This window comes from Parasteatoda tepidariorum, chromosome 9, assembly GCF_043381705.1.
Source record: "Parasteatoda tepidariorum isolate YZ-2023 chromosome 9, CAS_Ptep_4.0, whole genome shotgun sequence".
Classification (NCBI taxonomy): Eukaryota; Metazoa; Arthropoda; class Arachnida; order Araneae; family Theridiidae; genus Parasteatoda; species Parasteatoda tepidariorum.
The window spans coordinates 77,036,663-77,060,579 of record NC_092212.1 but is presented as its reverse complement, the minus strand read 5'-3'; the positions used below and the strand labels follow the sequence as shown (position 1 = coordinate 77,060,579).

The following is a 23,917-nucleotide window of genomic DNA, read 5'->3' as shown; positions in this document are numbered from 1 at the left end:
CGACACTGTAATTTTTAAATTTCAATAAATTTTAACTTAGCTTGCTTTTATTTTTCTCCTAAGTATGATAAAATTACAGATTTCTGTGTTTTAATTTTCAATTAAGACACAAAAATTCAATTGATATTTCTGCACGGGACCATTCATTGTGAGCAATAGTAGCAATGAATTCGCTGCAAATCACAAACAAAGGTTGTAGTTCTGTTTTCTCGGTACTACTATACATTTTTTTTAGTTTCAGCAACCATTTCTTGAACTGACAAAATAATTTTCATCAAATGATGCATAAGCATTAAACATGGTATTTAAAAGTTTTTTATGAGCAGTAACACTTTTTTAATATCTTCATCATTAGCAGTTACTGTTTTTCTGCTGAAAATGAAATACCTTAAAAAAATTTTTTAATTAATGGTATACTTTTTTAATGATTGATGCGTAAATTCGCTAGTTACTAAAATGATCTAAACGGGTATTATTGACCTAATAAGAATAATACTTGTGATGGGATTGTTAAACCAAGATGCTACATACGAGAGAACACAAAGATGAGGATTTAGGTTTGAATGGATATGAAAAACAAAATGTACATTTTAGTATGTGTCAAACAATGATGTTTTTTCGTCAAAAAGAAAACGTGTATTGCTTAATTAATCTTGAAAAAGCATTATTATGGTAGTAAATTCTCCATTAATCACGAAGAAGATACCACTTACACACTCTATGCATGAACAGCTCATGACAAAACAATTTTTTTATTATTGAAATAGTGAACGAAACTGGATTATTTTGGTTTAGTGGATTTCAGTAGTATATAATTTCAGTGATATTCAGTTTTAGTGAAGTATTATTCAGTAACAAAATCCCGGAAATTAATTTAAATAAAAAAATTAGAAAAATAAATTGTTTTCGTTTATTGAACTTTAGTAACATATTTCAGTGAGATTAATTTTCGTTTCTCACTTTATTCAGTAACAAAATATTGGATATAAATTGAAATAAAAAACAACATTAGAATATAAATTTTATTTTACTGAATTTAGTATTTCAGCCAGATTAATTTTTCAGGGAATAATTAATATTCATTTTTATTCAGAAAAAAAAGTCCCGGAATAAATTGTGGATTTTAATAATACAATATTTCAGTGAGATTCATTTTTAGTGAAGTGTTTTTCAAGTAACAAAATACTAGAAATAAAAAACATTTAAAAAATAAATTATTTTTGCTTAGTAAATTTTAAAAATATAACATTTCAGCAAGATACATTTTTAGTGAAGAATGAGATTCACTCAGTAAAAAAAATATTGTAAATAAATAAATTGTAATTACTTAAACCAAGAGCGAATCTAATTTAGTAGCAATAATTTCAGTTTAAAAAAATATTTTGCATTAAATATTAAGCTATTTGAAGTTTCAAATTTAACAATACATACTTGTTTTCTTCTTCGTAAAATTATATAACACTGTTCAAGGCTTTGGACTGAAGCTTGAGATATAGCTTTAACTAACAACAGTTTCTAAAAGTAATATCAAACACTTAGTAAAAATCACAATACTTTCATTAGATTACAAAATTTGAAAACTGTTAAAGATAGAAAATTTAGAAACCAACGATAATAGTATTTTTATTGATGTAAGCTTTATTTAAAGAAATATTAAATGATTATTCACAATAAGTATTAGATATTTAAATCTGAAAGGTTTTGAAGTAGTAAAACAGGTTGCGTAGCCGGAATTTTCAAGTAACTTTTAAGTACTTTTTAAGCACTAAAAAAGTATTTTTAATCACTTTCCAAAAAAAATTGATAATTTAGAATCTATGCACTAATAAAAAAGATTTTTTCCTATCATTTAAAGTTCTTTATTTACAAACATAAAGTTAATAAAATTCAAAATCATGATAAAATAACTAGTTTCTGATAAATATTGCAGAGAAAATTGTGAAAATCATGAATTTTTGTAATTTAGAACGACAATCAATACGGAAAAAAATATGTCTACTTAAAAGATAGAAAATCAAGCATTTTTTACAAATCCTGAATAAAAAAAGTACTTTTAAGGGCTTTTAAAAAACATAAATCAAAAATAAACTTTTAAGCACTTTTTAAAAATGCTACGCACCCTGTAAAAGTAATGACATGAATTTTTAATTTCTTTAACACTTTTGTTGCCGATTTTGCACCAGCAATAAACAAACTTCTTCATAACAACTTCTGTAGATAAAACAAATCAAGCGGTAGAGGTAGAAAAAATAATATTTTCTTCCGACAACACATTGCTTATTAAAGAAAACTTATAGTGAGTTTCAAAAACTAAATTGATTGCTAAAATACGAAAATTTAACTTTAATTTTATTATTATCTACTACCACTTTTCACTGACAGATATTACATTATTACTTGTACTCAGCTAGAAGTGAACATGTTTGAATTATTGAAGATCTACTAATATAAACAACTAGTTTCATAGATCATTCATTCATTTATTATTATATTTCATTATTGAAATACATATTTTAAATTGAAACAATTGAAACAAAAAAAACATATTGAAACAATGCAATGACACTTTATGAAACTCATATCAATACTTACACTGTCAGAACATTTTACAGATGACCCCGAAAGAGGGAGATCCTGAAATAAAAATCATTTTAAAACATAAGGTACCCTTCACAGTATATAATAAGATGTTAAAAGAAACAAGGTTATCTGATCATTATTTATGTAAACAATAAACTGTGAACCAGGGTGCATAGCCAAATCTTTGAATCAAAAATAAGCACTTTTTAAAAACTTTTCAAGCACTCAAAAAATTCATATTCAAATCAGTGATATCATTGAAAAACAAAAACTTCTTATAAACAGTTTTAGCGTTAAAAAAAACCCAAAAAGAAACAGACGTAAATCGAAACAATCAGTACTTTCCCACATCATCGAGTGAATTCAACTTGACCCTGAACTCAGAACAAAAGTACCCGTACCCCCTACATCAAAAAAGTGTTAGAAGTAAAATAAAATGAACAACAATAAAATTAAAAAGAAAAACATTTCATAAGGATCTGATATTCTCCATCCGAATTGGAGCACTCGGGTTTCGGTTTCAAGTGTGCGTGCATGGGCAAGTCATAACGTGGGTACGACATGAAGTCCGCGTGAATGATTACGTAGCAAACACCCCATTTTTCGTGAAATGCATGGGATCCACCAGATATCACTGAAGAAAAAAAAAATTATTCAGGAAAAAAAGCACTTTTTAAAAACGCCAGCTGAAAAATGCACCTTTAAAAGCTTTTAAAAAAGAAATCCCCAAAAAAGCACCTTTAAGTACTTTTTACAAACGCACGCACCCTGGTGAACTAATAAACATTTCTTATGGGATACCTGCAAGTGACATAGTGTGGGTATTTCGATTCTGATTGGTTGCTGAAACGTGGCATTTGTTCACGTAAGCAACTGTTCTTTCCATTCTATTTCCAGTAAACCAAGTCTGTCAAGTATCAATTCTCTTAAGTGACACATTCTATATTCTTTTACAAAGATTTCATTTCTTCACTATATATTTCTAACTTAACTCAAATACCAGCACAAAGCCATGTGAGGCACAAACAAACTTATCATGCATGGAAGTTGCCACGTACACAGAACAAAAATATGTCCCGGTTACAATAAAGTATATAAATAAATCGAAGTAAATGAAGTAGACGAGAAACAATTATATTTCAACCAATTCGGTGTGCGATACGGGGCAGTATTTAATTAATTTCACATTAATTAACATTCTATATTAGAAAAACTTAGCTCAACTTCAACACGCCATTTTGCTTATAAATGATCAGCTAGTGCTGATGTCATAGACCACATGTGTGAGCATCCGTGATCTTTTTCTTGAAGTAAAAGTACCCAATTAAGAGGTTTTTTTTTAAAATTTGTAATAATAGAATTAGTTTTATTGGTAAAAAAATTATAGTTGAAATGAAATCAACAATACAAAATTTAAACACAAAAAAAAAAAAAAAATCCATGAGAATAAGTTTGGAGGATTGTTTTTTGTCTTCAAAGTTTGCTTATGGCTCTTAGCATGATGAAGTTATTCTGGNTTTAAAAATTTTTAATAATAGAATTAGTTTTATTGGTAAAAAAAATTATAGTTGAAATGAAATCAACAATACAAAATTTAAACACAAAAAAAAAAAAAAAATCCATGAGAATAAGTTTGGAGGATTGTTTTTTGTCTTCAAAGTTTGCTTATGGCTCTTAGCATGATGAAGTGATTCTGGTCTGCTTATTGTACAAGCATTAAGCAAAGGGTTAAAGAAGTATTTCATTGAACTGAAAATCAAATGACAATGACACATTTGCACTTTTGTTGACATCATTGCTTGGCAATACTTGGGTGAAGGAAGTATCAATGGTTAAGTAATGGGTCAAAGTAGGAAAAACATTTTTTTTTATAGTACTAAAGTACACCATTTATGTACAGTAGAGAACCATTTATCCGGTATCCAGATAACCGGGAAACCAGAAAACCGGAAAACATTTTGCTCGATTTTCCCGCCATTTTAAACTAGAACGAAAAAAGCGGAAATTGGACTCATCCTTGAAATTGAGTAGAGGAAAATGTAAGGAAGGGGGAATTTATTTCCCCCGTTTACCCAGAGAAACGTCATTTCCTACGTGACCTTGAAGGTAGGGAAGGGAGGAATGTTTTATTTTTTCCTTTAGGCCGTCAATATAACTCAAGGGTGTGGCATGCTGATTTCGTTTTCTGCTTGATTTACGAGGGGGTGGGGAAAATGCATTGCATGCATATCAGTGAACAGAAAAAGAAAAGAGAAAAATATATTTATTTGACATCGACTAATAAAAATAAAATCTTTTTCTTTTGAATAAATTCTCATTCTTTGGAAGTGCGGTATCAATTNGTTTCAGTACAATAAAATAAATAATATTTATGCTAGTGCCTTTTTTAACTATCGTTTCGGTTCGATAATTTTCAAGTGTCTTTATTTAGATTAATAAGTTTTCCTTTTATTTTATCGTTTCCCCCCGTATAATTAGGTATGAAATATATTGCGTTATTTAATCATTGGTTTTGTCTATATTATTTAATTTAGGAATTGTAATTAGTTTTAAAAAATAAATATGAGAATTTTGTATTTTTTAAACTTGATTTTCTTGTCAAAACTTGCAAATTTTTTTGTTCTTTTAAATGTTATATTTCTACCATTTTTTTTTCTTTTTAAAGTTAGGAGTACNAATATGATTAGGATATGTGCATGAGGGTTCGATAAAACATCGATTAACGACACTTTTTGGTCGATCCAGAAAACCGGGAAATTCAGATATCCGGGATAGCGATGGTCCCGAGCATCCCGGATAATTGGTTCTCTACTGTATTTATCTCATTCTATATGGTTATCATGTAAATTCAACCAATTTATAGTAATTGTAATTCACTGAGATCACGAGAAAAGTAACATATATTGATGGCAAAATTCCCTTGAATTAGCTTAACCCACTGACGGTTCTGCACGTAAAAAGTCGTATTTTAACCTGCAGTCTTCTCTGCATAGCAAAACCGGTTTTTACATGGTAATAGATAGGTGAAGAGTGTATAGGGGAGAAACATTCTCCCCATTTTACCCATTTGCTTAACCGCCAGTGGGTTAAAACGAGCCAGGAGTAGGTCGAAGTATTCCTTTTGTATTTAACGATATCCCAAACTATTAAAAAATGAACCCAAACGCTTTAGCATGCAGAAATAAAACTTTTTTGACGAAATATAATTCAATGCTGTTTTTAACATTTATTTTAATAATGGACAATATTTGTTAAATAATTGTTACTCCCCATATTTTAAAAATCTGAATGTATAGAGAGAAAAAAGGTAAAATTAAGAAAAAAGTATGTTTTCTGTTTATTGTAATTAAATTCAGGCAGCACTTGTTGGTTCGTTAGCATACTTCAACTTTACACCTCAAACCATTAAGAGTTAAGTTTGGAATGAACATCTAATTGTAAGATCAACTCATTCAAGTTGATCTTTTTTTTAATTTATTGTATGGAACATATTTTCAAGGAAAATTGCTAAAAACTAATAATTGATCCACTTAAATCATACTCAGTCACGTTTTACCAAACTAAACCCTATTAGCCCAAACAATAAAAATAGAAGATAATATTTCTTAATATCATACTCAATAGCTAAAAAAAAAGAGTGCAATATTAATAAAACATTAGCAGCATCATTATCTTACTGTTGCAAACGATGAAAAATCAGCAACCTCATACAAAATATAAATTTAAACTGATCTCCAAATCGAGAGAGATAAGAAATTATTAACGCTAAAAAAACTCATATTATTAATGACATATCTCACTTCTATAGACTTTGCTAAAATCCTTTGGCACTCAAGAGCTTTAGTAACTGATTCACTTATTTCTATTAAAGAATTAATAGAAATGTCACTACTTGTAGACACTTCTGTAATATTCAGTTGATTAGGGATAGTCTTTGGTGTTGCCTGAAGCTTTTCTTCTGCAGAAGAACCTGCTGGACTGACTTTACACAAAGCAAAAGGGTCTTGATTAGAAGTCTGTTGGCCATTTTTCTGAGATTGAAACAGAGAATCTTTTTTTTTAAATAAATACAATTTTTATAAATATCACTATATTTTAATGAAATAAAAAAATAACTTAAAAAGAAATTAAAATAAACATAGCAATGCAGTGGCTAAAGAATCCTAATGATAATACTACTTACATATTATAGTAAAAAATTAGGAAATTTGATATTGGTTCATTTTACTGTAATGTGTAACTTAATGTCATTTATTTTTCTCTTGGCACAAACTATTTAAAAGGCATGATTCAACATAAACACAGTCGGAATTCTATTTAACGAGTTTCCATATTGCTAATTTCCTCCATTTTGCGATATTTTTTCGAGGTACCAAGAACATTTCGGTAGTATCTCTGTAAAATGACTTCCAAATAGCTAAGTGAATTTTCTACTTAACAAACTTTTTTTTGAGATACACTTTCCCTATTTCCCAAAATATTTCAGAACATTTAAAACTTGTTAATGCCTTTTATGAGGGAAATGACATTAAATTGATTTTCGCAGCCACTTAACTTTTAGAGCAAGCAGTAAAATTCCTTCCCTTTTCGTTTGCATTTCAAACGAAAAACTCAGACAAAACGGATTTTATAAGAATGCGTGTGGTAACATATGTTTATAATTACTTTCATAATAAATGCAGCAATAATTTTATACGTAAATTTAGCTTTTTTTAGTTGAAAATGTATGTAGCATAATAATGTTACAATGAATAATGTTTTACTCTATTTTTGCTTTCCATGCAGACTTTTTTTATGGTTAATTGTTTCTGAATAACCAGTTTTCCATTTCAGGGTATATTTTTAAAAATTTATTATAATTTTTGTAATTTCTATTTAATCTTCATGAGAGTTTCAGTCAAAGGTTTTTGTTATCGAGCTTGTTTGATGCCCTGCTTGACTAGTTTTATGCAACAGAAGAGTCTAGAGAAAAATTATACATATACTCACCAAACACATACTCATACATACACTCATATACCATGATTGCATTGCAATTCAAAAATTATTCAATCAAACTGTCCTAAAATGTTATATTGTATTAAAATAGTTTTAAATTTTAACTTTATAGTGATAAATTTATATCTAATCTTTGGCAAGGTTAACTTAACACTGAAGCATCATGCACAAACTTGTCCTTTCTTGTTTTTTTTCTTTTTTTAATTCTCATTTAGTTTTTGGCTACTACAAACATTACCTCCATATTTTTCATCAAATATATTATTTAGTAACAGAACAGAAAGTTAGTTCTTAATATATTTCTTAAATTACAAATAATTATTTTGTAATAATTTTTTTGATTACATATATAGGCAGTAAACATACAATTTAACATAAAAATAAATATAACTTATCAAAATATAACTCATTTACTGTTCGATAAATAAATGGTAATTCAATATATTAATCACAAAAAATTGCACAATAAAGTAGTATAATAAATGTAAATTACTTCTTTTGGTTTTAAGCCTTGTTTGTTTAGATTATTATTTCCCATTTCAATAAGAATCTAACACAATAGCTAAAATAACAAAATATGCTAAATAAAAACAGTATAACATTTGAAGATAACTTTAACTAACATGCATTGAACTGTGATTAAAATAAGAATGTATAAAAATATTTTTGAATAATAGATAAATAATTTACAGGAAAATGCCATTATAATTTATATTATTTTTAAAAAAAATTTATCACAACAAATTCATATTAGTAAGAAAAAGATTTACACCTCAACAGAATGGTTTGCGAACTTTTCGATGACATATCGCATTCTTTCAACCCAAAACTGTCGTTCTTTTGCATCAGATGCTAAGAAAAAAAATGAAGAAAATAAGAATTTGAAAACAAAATAAATATTTACAATTTACGGATTATAACAATGTTCTTCAAACAACAATACATTTCATGATTTAAATATTTTTTACATGGATGTACTACAAAATAACCACAAAAAAAGAACAATTTATTTAAATTTATTTTTGAAAGTGGTTTATAATTTATATTACTTAGTCAAATGATGATATAAAGTCTACTCAATCAATTGGAAAAAAATCATTTAACATTATCACTTTATTTCTTTAACACAAGCAGTAACAATATAAAAGCATTTTTTAGAAATAAATTTTTTTTTCTTTCAAAAAAAGTATAAAAACTTATTTTTTTATCTTTAAATCCAGCAAATAACCCAAATAGCAGGTTATAAAAGTTTATCTTTATATAGTAGATATTTTTATTTTAAAAAAATATTTATGCTAGGAAGCTCTATTGCACACATATGTGTGAGATTCTGATGTCAATAATACTTTTCCAAGCAACAAATAAATAATTTTTTACAGTTATTACAAGATTTAAACTATGTATAAAAATTATATCTGTGTCTACTGCAAAACTAACAGAACTTGTATAGCAAACAATTTCATTGCATTATTATAATTTTAAAACAAAACAAAAAAAAATTTCATCCATAAAACAAAAATATACTACTTATACAATAAAAATCATATCTTAAAACACCAGATGCATTTCATTAATTAAGAAAAGAGTCTCATTTAAGGACTAATCTCTCAGACTTTCCAAAACTCTGAAGTGCAAAAAATATATAGTTGTTTTTTAGAACATATATTGCTAATGTTCCATTTACACATCTAAGAGAACTGAAAATTTTTTTACAAGGATATCATTTTCGAACGTCTGTGAAGATTAATGTTCACTTTAATTATTTACCTTTTAATTTATATATTTCACCATAAACTGCACTGACAATGAAGGAAAGGCTATCCTCATCACTTAGAGTAATAGTAGCACCCTGCAAGAAAGATTATAATTAACATAAAAATTAGTACATAAATATTAGAACAATTTTTAAGCACACAAAAAAAAGTTATACATGAAATAAAAAAAAAGTTATGTTATAAAAAGTTATGTTATAAAAAAAAGTTATGTTTTGAAAGGAACAAATCTTCCATAGTCAAACAAACACATACATTTACACACGGATACTTTTTGTGAAACAAGTGAATCACAACAAAGACCACTATTTTGTGTTCTACTTTTTCCAAACTAAATACTATTAAGACAAGTACTTTCAGTGGTTTTTTTTTTTAATTGTCAAAGAAGGTCATTCAAAACTCTTCAAAAGGCTATTTTCTTAAGATTTTGATTATCAAAATCTACTTGTGCCAACAGTGAACCACAAAGCAGTGTTCTCCTTAACACAGTTTTTTTATTCATATTCCATTAAAAAAATAATTAATTCTTTAAATAATAATTTCACACTGGCAAAATTATCTGTGTTTATAGGTATAGTTCTGATTACTGTTATAAATATTTATTTTGTCAGAATTATTTTCAACTAATTCAATTCTCTTTTTTAGGGGTAACTATTTTTTAACTATTTTTAAACTATTTAAAACTATTTTTTTTTTCTTTATAAAAAAAAAGATATCGTTAAATGTATAATTTCTCATTTTCAGCTTAAATTACAGAAAAAAGTTTTCAAGTTATTTATCAATAATAATTTCTCCTGTAGTTTGCTTTTTTTCTTTTTAAAAAAATTGTGCTGAGTGATTGTCATTTAGCATGGCTTTAATTACTTTCATTGACAACAAATTTTTCCTTTATTTTAATAATGAATGAGAATAACTTTTTGAAATACACACATAAAATAGCATAAAAGGTAATTTAAAAATTGTTAAGGATCAAATTCAGTTATTACATAATATTACACATTTTGATACATTTCTACAATGTTAAGTGAGTGCCCTTTCAAAACTAAAAGTGCTCTTTTCAATGAGGAAGCATTTTGCCCTTTTTAATTCCTATGCACAAAGGTATATATTTTTTTGAATACATTGTAAGGTGTAGTGCCTAAAAAATCAACATATGCCTGGTTTACATTTGACCTTAAAAGTAAGAAATAAAAATGTTGCACAATTTTCAAGGTCATTAACTGATTTTGCTAAAACTAGACTAATATGAAATTTGTGGGAGAAGAAGTTTTTAAAGCAGAAGCAAAATCATTTAACAGATTTATAGTTACTGATTCAATTTTTATGTAATATATCCCTAAACTTTGAGGCTCGTTTGTGATTAATTAAATACAGAAATGGTTATGGGAAAGCTGTATCAAGGTGCGTAACCAAGTTACTCAACAAAAAATAAGCACCCTTTAAGCACTTTTTAAGCACTCAAAAAATATTTTTAAGCACTTTAAAAAATTATCATAACTAGGCAGGGTTGGAAAGATTTTAACAATTGACAGTTTTATCTTGTTTTAACCGTCACGTAAAAAAAAAAAAAAAAAAAACTTTTGGCATTGTTTGTGACAATTGTCAAAAATCCTGAAATTTTGAACCATGTAAAATGAATAGCATTTTCATACGCTACGGACTGACAATACGGCAAAATAGATTGGGGTTGAATGAATTGTGAAAACGTTGAAAAGAACAATGTGTCTTTTTGCATGATTCATAGCGAAAATCGACATGGTAAAGATAAAAAATCTCCTTTCTGAAAAAGGAAAATCAAGCACTTTTTAAAAACATCTAATGATAAAAGCACCTTTAAGGGCTTTTAGAAAACGAAAATCAAAAATAAGCACCTTTAAGCACTTTTTAAAAATGCTATGCACCCTGTGTATAAAAAAATGTGATCTAGGCCCAATATGAATATCGGAGGTCAACAACTTTCCCCGAGATTAAATTCAGTCACTATCTAGTATTTACTAAAGAGAGGGGGTCAAACTTACTGGTTGCTATCTAGACATATTGCTCCGGATGTAATTTTTTTTAACACTGAATCCAATGAAATCAAAACCATATTGATACATCTATATTATATAAAACGCTAATATGTACGTATGTATGTATCAATAAAACCGATGTCGCGCTGGCAACAGTTTTCATTTTTAATTGATTGGATTCGGCGCGCAAGAACACGCAGTGAGCAACCAGATAACAATAACCAGAGTGAGCATTATCAGGTTGTTCAATTCAGATTCATGCACTAAAAACATGACAATATTTAATTTAAACTCAATTAGGAATTAATTAATTAATTGAAGTGAGAATGCTTTAAAAGGTCGCTGTTGAATTGATATTTTTCTACTGGGAGCTACCTTAACCTCTAAAAAACGTTTAAGTGTTTGTATTGAATGCATTGAATTTTTTTATATTTCGCGTTTATTTATGCATTGAATTTTCACGCTTTAAAATGCAGAATACTAGTGAAGCAATATTTGATAATTTATTTTGCTAATATGTTTCTTATTTAGCTAATGTTTTGATTTTTTCACCATGTACAATCTAAATAGCTAATATACTTTTTTAAAAGCCAATAAGAACATTGGTAGAATTTTTCTACATAAGTACAATACTATGTCTTTGATGATAATATATTATGTCTTTGTGCTAGAACATTGTGTTCATTGGCGAGCGAGCGCAGCGAGCCATGGTTCACGGCGTGAACCACACAGGATTGCGTAGCAATTCTCGGGGGTTGGCGAGCGTTAGCGAGCAGGGGGCAGAGCCTCCTAGTTTAACAGTAAAGAAGCTATTTAAGTTTTAAATATAAAGAGAGAAAATTCTAACTCGTATATATATTTATGTGTCTGTCGTTGTTATCCAGGCAAGTAAAGAATTGATTTTTACTTGCCTAAATATCGATGTTATTGATTGTATTTTTTTAATCAATTTAGAGAAGCACTTGAGTTTACTAACATTGTAAGTATAAAAGTTTTAATAGTTTAATATAGTTTTATATGAAGAACATATCCCGAAAATTTAAAAGATGACCAAGAAATGTGAATTATCTAACCTGCCTGACTCAATAATAATTTTTTAATTTTAAAGTACACAATAATTTTTTAATTTAAAAGTACACATTTCTACTGACAGGAATGCTTGGTGTTATTTAAATGTCCAAGGATGGAAGTTTATTCTGATATGTGTTCTTACTGTAATAGGATTATGATTTAAAGAACTAAATAATATAAGAAAATATTGTGATTAAGTCAACTTTACTTTACTTATTTATACTATACTTTATTTATACTTTACATTTATTTATCAACTTTACTTTATTTATTTTACTTTATTTACAATTCATTATACATCAAAATGATTAATTAAAATTTTAATCATCAGAGAAAACAAATCTCTTGCTATGCCACTGAGCAACCAAGTGGAATTCAAATTACTACTTTATCTAATTATGTCCAATAGACTGAAAACTTATTAAATTGTGTAAAAATAATGACTGTTTCAGCCAATGTTGATCTATTTAAAGCCTTAAATAACAAGCCACTTATTCAGTTTAAGTGCTAAAAAGCATAATTTATAAACAAAATTATACTTACAGCAAGATGCATTCCACCTCTGGGTTTGCTTTTTTTCTTTTCTTCAACCTAAAAGTATGAAACAGATATAGAAAAATTCAAATCATGATAAAAAAAAAATTCAAATACATTTTTACAAATAAAGATGCTTAACAATGTAAGCACAAGCTTAATTTGATTCTATTTTAAAATTTTCAAAAATAATTTTTTTTTAAAAAAAGGTAGAAAATATTAAACTACTTTTATTTAAGTCTGAAAAACTTGGGAGATTTGTAATCTTAAAATCCATAAGGGGAAAAATATATAACTTATTGTACTTTAAGAAACAGAGCTGTTTGGGGAAACAATATGAGGCAGACTAAGGCCCATCCTAGGCTGTAGAGCCAATAAAGAAGAAGAATTTTATAATTTTTTTACCATATAATATTCCAACATTCCACTATCTGGAGTGAGAATAAACCATCTATATTGCCAACCTTTAACAACATTTGTGTATTTATATAATATTCCTTCCACAGGCTGCCTAAATAAATGTAAAATGCATTTAAATTATAGAATTAACTATGCAAAATACATAATATATCATAAAGTTAATGAATAATATCAATGCACAAGAGCTAAATATAGTTACTATATCACTATGCTCAAGGTTAAACACTTAAAATGACAATAATACACTGAAACCTCTCAGGAGTGAACACTCTCTGTTACGCAGTAAAATGGTCTTTGATTGAAGGTGGTCGTTCTTAGAGGTTACCTCTATTGACTTCAAAATTGTCACCGAAATTTAATATATTTTAGACTGCAATGAAATCTGTGGTTTAAACGTTTTGGATAAAACTACAACTAATTTAAAAAAAAAAAAAATTTTAAATTATAGCACTTTAAATTATAGCACCTTCTTATTTGGAAGTTATTTAAACTGGAATTTAAACTGGATTATTACTATATTAAACTGGAACTTAACTGGAAAGAAGAAAAATTTATCAACAAATTTTTTATTTCTTTTTTTAAAAAAAAGAATTTTTTTTACTTATGAAAATAGTACAGCTTTTTTTTTTTTATGGTAGTATCTTTATAAGTAGTGACTTATAAAATTTAGAAAGCTAAAAGAAAAAAAAGTTGGATAATGTTTATCAACTGCAACTTGGATAAAACTACAACTAATTTTTTAAAAAAAAAATTTTTTAAATTATAGCACTTTCTTATTTGGAAGTTATTTAAACTGGTAATGAAAGAAGAAAAATTTATCAACAATTTTTTTATTTCTTTTTTTAAAAAAAAGAATTTTTTTTACTTATGAAAATAGTACAGCTTTTTTTTTATGGTAGTATCTTTATAAGTAGTGACTTATAAAATTTAGAAAGCTAAAAGAAAAAAAAGTTGGATAATGTTTATCAACTGCAACTTGGATAAAACTACAACTAATTTTTAAAAAAAAATTTTTTTTAAATTATAGCACTTTCTTATTTGGAAGTTATTTAAACAGGTAATGAAAGAAGAAAAATTTATCAACTAATTTTTTTCTTCTTTTTTTAAAAAAAAGAATTTTTTTTACTTATGAAAACAGTACAGTTTTTTTTTTATGGTAGTATCTTTATAAGTAGTGATTTATAAAATTTAGAAAGCTAAAAGAAAAAAAAGTTGGATAATGTTTATCAACTGCAAAAATTTCAGAGAAAAAAAATTATAAGATCGGCATTTCATAACGCAAGTCTGGTTAGACCTAAGTGAATTTAAGCTTATTACATTAGCTATAATCATGCTTATTAGAACATAAAATATATAACATAAATATAAAAAATTTAAGTTTTTTTTTCTTATTTTAAAAACATTGAGTTGTACAAGAAAGCAACAAAAATTAAATAATTTTCTCTGAACTCATGTGTATGATTTTCACTACCCATTAAAAAAAATAAAAAATTATTTTTTGTATTATTTTAAGATGCTTATTTTAGTGTTAAATAATATAAACAGTTTTTTAAAGTGGCATACAAACTTGGAAATTATAAAAATCTATATAAAAAAATTGAAAATAATGAATAATAAAGTAAACTGTCATAAGCAAGCACAAATAAAGTCTGAGTTACAAAAAAAAAACTTTATAAAAAGATGTCAGGAAAATTTGACAATACTTTGCTATTTAAATTAATAAGCCAAAGATTAAATATTTTACAAGGTAGACATAAATAATCCATACTAAAATAAAAAAAATTTTAAAAAAAAATGACCTAATGAAGATTTTAAAGATATTTAAACTAGGGGTGCACAACCTGCAGCCCAAATGCGGCCCTTCGACTACTGAAGTGCGGCCCGCGAGAGCTTCTAAACACAATAAAAAAATTTTTTTCAAAAATGGCAATTTTTAATCGCACTTTTAAGTCATCACGTTGACACAATCAATTTTAACAGATTCTTTAGTAAATGTACGTTTAACGCGCTTTCTTGAAGCCAAATTTATCGTAAATAGAATTTTTTTTTTTTTAAACAGTTATTTCCGCTTTTCTATGTGATTTTGAAAATTCCGAAATTTTATTACAACGAGAGTTTCAGATCTCAAATTTAAATAATCACTTTTTGTGCAATTTATTTGTGACGATTTCATCTTAAATCTAAGTGATTTTTTTATCTTTTTTTGCAATTCTGTCTTCTTTTTCAAAAATTTTTCTCGGCAGTTATTGCTGTGTTCCCACATATTATAAAAAATTCCAATTATTCTGTTACGACTTGCAAATTTTAAATCATGCATTTGACGCGCTTTATTTGTGCTAGTTCAGCATAAATTTATTTTTTCCTAATTATTTCTATACTTTTCCTCGTGATTTTGACGATCCCGTTTTTTAACTAAGATCTTATTACGACACGTGATTGTTAATCACGCAATTAAATAATCACTTTTTGATACGGTATTACGGTACTGTTTTATCGTAAATCCTAGTTATTTTTCCTTCGTTTTTTTTTCTCAACGAATATGATTTGGTCGAATGTGGTAATGAATTGTGATTTGATCAATAACCAAATATTCGGCAAAAAAAAGAAGAAAAAATCTATTGAACGCCGTACACTTGGGGCCAAATAGCAAAATCTTTTAGCAGTATAGCAACACTGAAACTAAAATTTCAATGCTCAGAATAATATTTCCTTAAAAAACGTATTCATAAATTAACTCTAAAAAATAAGGCCAATCAAGAACGTTTTTGAAAATGTCGAAAAGCAAAACAGAGAACATAAAAATCAATCTTAATTTTTGAAAATTTTCTTTAAAGCTGAACACCTTAGTTTCTTAATTACCAGAAAAAGCCAAGAAAAAAGAATTAAGTCAACTGAAATGCTATTAAAAATTACTGCGTTATAATGAAAACGTCTAAAAAAAGTTTTTTTTTTTTATTTGAAGAAAATAAAAAGATAGAAAAAATTTTCTTAATTTTTTAAGTGAAAATCTTATGCCGAAAAATCTCAACTTAAAATTTTCTCATTGCCATAATTTTAGAAGAAGAAAAAATTTTTTTAAATAAATTTTTTTTGTAACTTAATTTTTAAAAGAAATGCTGAGTCAAAATAAAAATGTCTAAAAAAAGAAAAACAGAAAAAACAAATTTTTCTTAGTTCCTGAAACAAAACTTTAATACTGAAAATCACACTTTTCTATGTTACTGGTTATTTATATTACAGTACAGGGAAAGAGTGATAATAAATTAATAGTATGAGATGTTCTGTTAAAATGCTGGGTTATAATAAAAACTGCAAAAAATGGATCCTTTTCAATTCTCAAAGTGTCGAAAAAATGACAAAATTGACTTGTCTGATTATAATTTTTTTTAAAAAAGTAATATCTATAAAAATTCAAAAATAAGAAAAACTTAGAAAAATACATTTCTAAAAAATATTCTGCCAAATATTTGACTGATCATTAAACCAACTGAATTTTTCACAGAAGGGCCAAATACTCGTTACATCCCTCCCTAATTTAAATGCAATGTTATTGCAACTTGAGAAATTCATAAAATGGCGGAAAACGTGAATTTTTAAACTGCTCACTGTTTGTAGTTTAGATTTCAATTTTTTGTTGCTTAAGGGATCTTTTTCAATAAAAAAAAGGAAAATGTTTACAGTGTAAAAAATCTAATAATTAATAAAATAAAATAATAAAGTACATTACAAAATAAGCATTGAATTTTATTTTGAACAATCACAGTTTTGTTTTTATTTTAGGCTTTTGTTTAAAACCTATAAATTTTCTTCAATTAAAATATTTAATTTGAATTTATATTACTTAATTACGACTAAACTTTTTCCTACTTTCATTCTGTGGGCATTGCAGTTTTTTTTAATTTATTAGAATTTAATTCTAAAATGAGTTTTCATATTGCATATGACAAAAAAAAAAATATTTCTTTTCTTCAATGTTTATTTATTTTGATAAATCTATTGTTCATATGATAAAAATAGCAAGTTTTTTTTATTTTTGGAACACTACTAAGTTTTTGATATTACTAAGTTCATTGGGAAAAAAATGGAACGCTAATGTTTAAATAAACATTATTACATTTGTCATTAACATGTCTAAATACATGTGCGGCCCTTCGTTAGTTAACCTGCTGTGCAAGCAGCCCTTCACTCAAAAAGGTTGTGCACCCCTACTGTAAACACTCAATAAAAATATGCTATAAACACTCACAAATATTTAACACATTTTAAGCATTTACATTATAAACTCTCCATATACAGATAAGATGGTGAGTTCAACAAGAAAAGCAGTAATAAACAATNAAATAAAAATTTTTTTAAAAAAAATGACCTAATAAAGATTTTAAAGATATTTAAACACTCAAGAAAAATATGCTATAAACACTCACAAATATTTAACACATTTTAAGCATTTACATTATAGACTCTCCATATACAGATAAGATGGTGAGTTCAACAAGCAAAAGCAGTAATAAACAATAATTTAACTTACTCAAAGATCAAGCAAATGCTAAAAATAATAATAATTCTTCAAATTAAATTAACTACAAACATTACTATTTTAAATATGGTTTTCTAATAAAATTTCAATTAACAAAGACTGTTCGTTTCTCAAACATAAAACTTAGTTAAATATTTTTAAAAAAATTAATAGAGTTATAACAAAAATAATGTAAATATGACATAAGGAATATGAAAAAAAAAATTTTTTAATTCTACGATAACAAGATAGTTTTTATAAATTTATTTCATTATATTATACTGAAATTAAAAAGCAGAAAAATGAATCTAACAGATTGAATTTAAATAAAAAAAAATCCCAATAATAATTAATGAAAATTATACACCTGTTAAGTTATTTCAGTTAAACTATTAAACAAATAAAAACCTTTATATTATTCTATAATATCCTTTTAAATTACTTTTATGCCAGTTTAATTTAAAGAAGTCTTTATTTTGTGAGCTATGTTCTTCTGCCGTCCAAGAGAATGTTATTGCATGTTTCAATTTAAAAAAGAGAGTTTCACAATCTACAATAAGCTTATCATTTGCTTGTTTATGGAAATTTTGTTTTAATCATGCATTAAATTATGAAACAAAAATTATTAAAAATGTAGTTAAATAAAGTACAAATTATACATATCACATAAAAATAAAACAAATGTATATTTAAGCCAAACAATGAAGAAACAAAATATGAATACTTTATATTTTAATTGTTAGTAGTATGATTTTAATTTATACTTATTCTTTTTAACAAAACAAAAATGTATAAGAGCATAAATAATGTAGGTAACAACAACAAACTGTATAATTTATAACATTTAATATTCAGGACAGAAACAAACATTTGATTCAATAAAAGATATTCAATAAAAGGTGATAAATTTAAAAAATAGCAGTTTTAAATTAATCAAGATTAAAGTTTTTTAACACAGTGAAATTCATTGTAATTTAAAATAACTTTGTTTAATAAGACTTTGAAAACATAACATTTTTTTTGTATAATATCTTACTTTATGTGTCGGATTTTTTTTCTAAAATATTAATAATTTAATTTTAAAAATAGGCTTTTTGTAACATTTTCCTTCTATTTATATGTAGGCAAACTATCTTTAAAACCTATTAACTTCTGGAACCAACAAAGTGAAAGAATAGTATACCAAATAATACGTTACAAAATTAGGAAAAATTTGCTATTAGAGAGTAAAAAAATATAAGAATGAAGTTTACAAAATTGCTTTTTCAAATTGTTTCATTTAATTTATTTAGGAGATAAAATTACTGCAATTAACTACAACATGTTTTTAAACCTGTTTGAATGTTTTTGAAATAATTTAATGTGTTTTCAAACTAAGCTACCAAACCTAAGACAAAATTAGTTAATGGATAATAAATAAAAAGCATAATTTACACAAGTTTATAGCAAAAAATAACAAATACTTTAAATACTTTGCATTTGTGACAAAATATACTAACATAAAAAATATCGGGATATCTAGAACATAATATAAAACTTAGACTTAACAAACTCTAAAGATATAATAGTTTAATTAAACTTCGAATAGTAAATTTTGAAAAATTGTTCAAATTATTCTAAATTAACCACTTTTCACAATTACAGACTTTCATAGATGTAAAGGTCCAACAAAATATATTATTAATATATAATTAAGTAAGAAAATTATAATTTTAAAAGCATCACTGATGTTTTCAAAAATACAAATAAAATTAAAAGATGAAGAATTAAAATTAAAAGATTAGTTAAAAGTTATTAAAAGAACAGTTGTGCAGCTACATTATACGAATTTATATCAATAAAAAAACAATTTCCTCACACCAAAAAAAGTTTAAATTGAAAAAAATATTGATGAATTACCTCATTCTATTAGCTTCCTCAGCTTCAAATTCCTAAAAGCCAAAAAGTTTATTTTAATATTGATTAACAATAAGAAATTAAATATCCGTTAAACAGTTTACAGTTAGATTAGACCTTGAAGCTCTTCCTTTATTTTTTTATATATCAATAATTTACCAAAGCTTTCTTCATAACAGCTTCGAGTTTATCTTTTTCTTCATCTGTTAATCCAGGAACTTCATCCGTCAAAGAGTAGTAAATGCTTCTTGACGCCCCTAATGGCTGTGGGCAGCTGTTTTCAGTCATGATTATTTGAATATCTGCTCATGAGGTAGATAAAACTTTTTTTACTGACAGATTATAAGAGTTTGGTGAACGAAATATAATAAACAAAACAAATCAACACTTTTTGAAACAGATAACTTCGTTCCCCCTGTATCATGAATTTTTTCTGAATTGTTAACAGCTGCTGAAAAATCTGAAACAACTGAATAAACGATAAAGTAGATAATGTCGGATATTTGTGTTATCAACTTGAAGAGTTTCAGTTTAAAACGAACTCATTCAGTGTGGATTCCGGATGAAAAACTCTTCAAAATGCATATTTACGAACGCTGTGTCTGACTATCTCTTAAGACAGTTACAGTTAAACGAAAATTTATGGAAGGAAGTTTTAGTTTCGTTATTATTTTTCCATTTCGGAGTTCAATTTGTGTTTTTACTTAATTAAATCAATTTGAGTACGACCTAATGCACTGCAAGGCCGGATTAACCATTTAGCGTACTAAGATAGTGGATAAAGCACCAGAGCTTAGAGAGTCACCACAAAACGCCAATGAAAAAATAATATATTTCTAGAAATATTTTTTGCACATTTTTATTCGATTACAAGCTCTAACACAAGACTCCCATTATAGATCCTCTGCAAAAACTGTTTAATTTTGCAGTTATATAAATTTACTTTCGTAAACTTTCTTCAATTTTATTTCAGAAAAATATTTTTTATTATTTGTGTTGAATATTTTTAATTTTATTTAAGGAGCATCAAAATCTTTTTATTGCCTCTAGGGTTCTTAATCTGGCCCTGATGCAGTGTTTGAATTTTTAAAAATGACGATACTTTAGTTTATTAATATAATAAGAAACGAATCTCTCCAATCCTTTAATGATCATAATGTAAAATAAATTACAATAAAAGTGGTATTATAATTGCTCTCAAGTTATTCGTGAATGTGCACTACAAGATATTTAAAAAAGATATGTATAGTTATAAAAATATTTCTGCATCATTTTTTTAAAATTTAATTATATGATAGAAACTTTGCACTTTCCTTTTTTTTTCAATCCTGCCTTTCGGTATTCATCAAAAGCTCGCTATTGAAGTACATAAGAACAAAAAAAAAAAAAAAAAGGTTTTACTTTTGCAAGTTAGCTCTGAAAAATTTAAAATTATTAATTTTTGATAATTAAGCAATATGTTAACATAATTTGAAAAAAAAGTTAATTTTTAATTTCATTTCATCATTTTTGTTTATTAGTGTTGCAGGTAGGTATTTTTCACTTACGTCGCACTAGAGCTGCACAAAGGGCTAGGCAGCGGTCTATATCAGTGTTGGGGAGCGGGGAACCCAAAGTTTGAGGGCGCACTCACTGTGTGTTAGAATCAAAATATTGCTTCTATTCATAAAATATTTTAATACACTTTATAATTAAAAAAAACCTTAACAAAACTTTTAATATATTTACTATAGAATAGTGAGTTTTTTCCTTCTATTATTTAAAAAAAAATCATTTTAGTATGCTAAGTGTATACAGTGTTTCAATTTAATACCTTAATTCAACCTTTTCATTGCAATAATTATTGTCATTTTCGTTAAAATAAAATTAATTATTATAAATGTCCGAATATTTCTACACCACTGTGTGTTTCTGTCTCATATTATAACTTTAAATTTCTTATGGCAAGTCTAAAATAGGGCGAATCTTGCAGTAAGTCTTTGTATTTATTGATGAATTTCATCAAAATAAGCAGAAAATTAAATGCAAAATTCCGAAACTAAATTGAAGTAAAAAAATATGAAAACCCATTTTATATCAAGAGATAAAAGCATATGGGCTTCAAAAAGTTATAACTTCATTTCGATTGGTTCGGGGAAGAAAAAAAAAAGACAATTTTTAGCGCGTTTTTTATCGAAATGTTCTGAAAAAAATAATAAATAAATAAAAAAAGAGGAAGAAACAGCAAATTAATAAGTTAGAATTTGTAGTTCACTTAAAAATTTCTTCTAACTTATTTCCTTATTCATATACGAAAATTTAACTTCCTCCTCCCAAAAAATATTACAATCCATATTTTTTTTTCTTATTTTTAAAATGATTACATTTTATTGATCAAGTTTTAATAGTTCATATTTTTATAAATGAAGTACTGAAAAACTCACATTATGTTGTGGGTATCAAATGCACTGATGAATAACATTTTTAAGAATAAAGAATAGAGAAAAAAATCTGTAATACATATGACCTACTATTTTGTATTTTCTATCAAATATCTTATTAGAGTAATCACAATTAATTGTTTTTAAGAATAAATTTAACTGTTGGAAGTATAATATAAATTCCAAATAGATTAAAAAGTATTAAACAGGTTTGGGAATGTTTAAAGCATATGTGATGAGACCCTACAAATAAATTAAGTATAAATAATTTAATCATTATTATTAAGCAATTCGAAAAAAAAAGGCTATGAGTGGTAATATATTTAATTGAAAAAATATAAAAATAAGTGCTTGCCCTAAAACTTTCTACTGTCTGTTTACCAAGACTTTATTATTTACCAAGACTTTTCTTTTTATTATAAGATTAATTTATTACAAGACTTTTCTTTTTATTACAAATATTGATTTAAAATTATTTTATGGAAATAAACGCGTTTTTATGTTCATGAACTTTGTTTTTCTATCTTTACTACTAAAATCTTCTTAACTATTTTTCTAATTAAAATAATTTAATCGAAAATCATGAGTTTTGAACTGAAAAACCGGCACAAAAATTTAAAAATTGAAACAAAATATTTTTTATCAGGAAAATAATTATAATTCCATTGTTAATTGTTTCCATACGATGAGCGCCACGGACTTTCCCATGCAGCAGAGATAAGTATTAATTAGTACGTGAAAATAACGTTAAAATGCCACAAGGTTTAGAGCAAAAAAAAAGTTTTTTCAAAACGTTTTATTTTCGTTTAAAGTGGTAGTCTCGAATTAGTTAAAAAAACGTTAATAATTGGGTTGTTTTTAACTTTAAGATGTCCGATTTTTGCCCTTATTTTGACTAAGGTGTATTTTGTAACCAATTTTTCACGTGATTTTAACCAAGCAGGTTTCTTTTTTAACGTATTTTTTACGTTTTTTTTCACCAAACTATTTACGTATATTTTTGGTTCTATAAATTCGTTCTTTTCACCATGAATATTTACGTGTTTTTAACGCTTATTTTTATTAAAATAACGTACATTTTACGTTATTTTAACCAAAATACAAACGTATTTTATCCATACAATTTACGTATTATTATTAATATTTTTAACGCTTATTTTGAGTTGGGAGAATTAATAAATTTTTCGCGTAAATTTAACTAAATTAATTCCAATTTAGCGTAATTTTAACCGAATTGTTGACAATAACACATTTTAAGTTTTTTTTTTTTTTTTTTTTTTTTAAACCAAGAAGGAAAGAAACTATTCCGTATTTTAATGTTTACGCTGCACTAATTACACTAAAAATGTCAATTGACATAAAATAACTAAAAAAAACCGATATCTGTAACAGTAACATTTTCATAAAATGTGCTTACTTTAAAAATTTCTTTTAAAATGCAAGCTCAGGATATAGATAACTTATTTTTAAATAAGGAGACCCAGGCTCGAATCTCAGTGACGACAACCCTGTCGATTCTGCTCACCCGGTTTGTACCGATAAAAGTGCTAACGTAATCGTATACAGTAATAAGCTTAGAATCCTCTTGTCATTGGACAACTGTGGGAAATTTTCGTGGTTTTCCTTTCCATAAAACGTAAATGCAGGTAAATTCGATCAGAAAGTCTTACACGAAAGCTAGTTTGTCTAATTCAGGAG

The 23,917-nt window shown here is 26.2% G+C and overlaps 1 protein-coding gene across 6 annotated transcripts in view; it reads right to left on the bottom strand.

Moving 5' to 3' along the window:
- LOC107436562 (oxysterol-binding protein-related protein 11) overlaps positions 1–20,348 on the bottom strand; it is a 21,876-nt gene extending 1,528 nt beyond the window's left edge. Inside the window, exons 1-10 of one of the 6 annotated variants that reach the window (XM_071184896.1) lie at positions 19,959–20,348; positions 19,803–19,834; positions 17,916–17,933; positions 13,373–13,478; positions 12,977–13,024; positions 9,346–9,427; positions 8,351–8,430; positions 6,381–6,617; positions 2,593–2,634; positions 1,432–1,515 (exon numbers count right to left, since the gene is read on the bottom strand). In XM_071184896.1, coding sequence (XP_071040997.1) covers positions 1,432–1,515; positions 2,593–2,634; positions 6,381–6,617; positions 8,351–8,430; positions 9,346–9,427; positions 12,977–13,024; positions 13,373–13,478; positions 17,916–17,933; positions 19,803–19,834; positions 19,959–20,087 — 858 coding nt within the window. In that variant the 5' untranslated portion in view covers positions 20,088–20,348. Of the gene's footprint in view, positions 1–1,431; positions 1,516–2,592; positions 2,635–6,380; positions 6,618–8,350; positions 8,431–9,345; positions 9,428–12,976; positions 13,025–13,372; positions 13,479–17,915; positions 17,934–19,802; positions 19,835–19,916 lie in introns of all 6 variants that reach the window. The other 5 variants (XM_071184897.1, XM_071184898.1, XM_043042250.2 and 2 more) reach the window with 5 other exon arrangements.
- Positions 20,349–23,917: the final 3,569 nt, after the last annotated feature.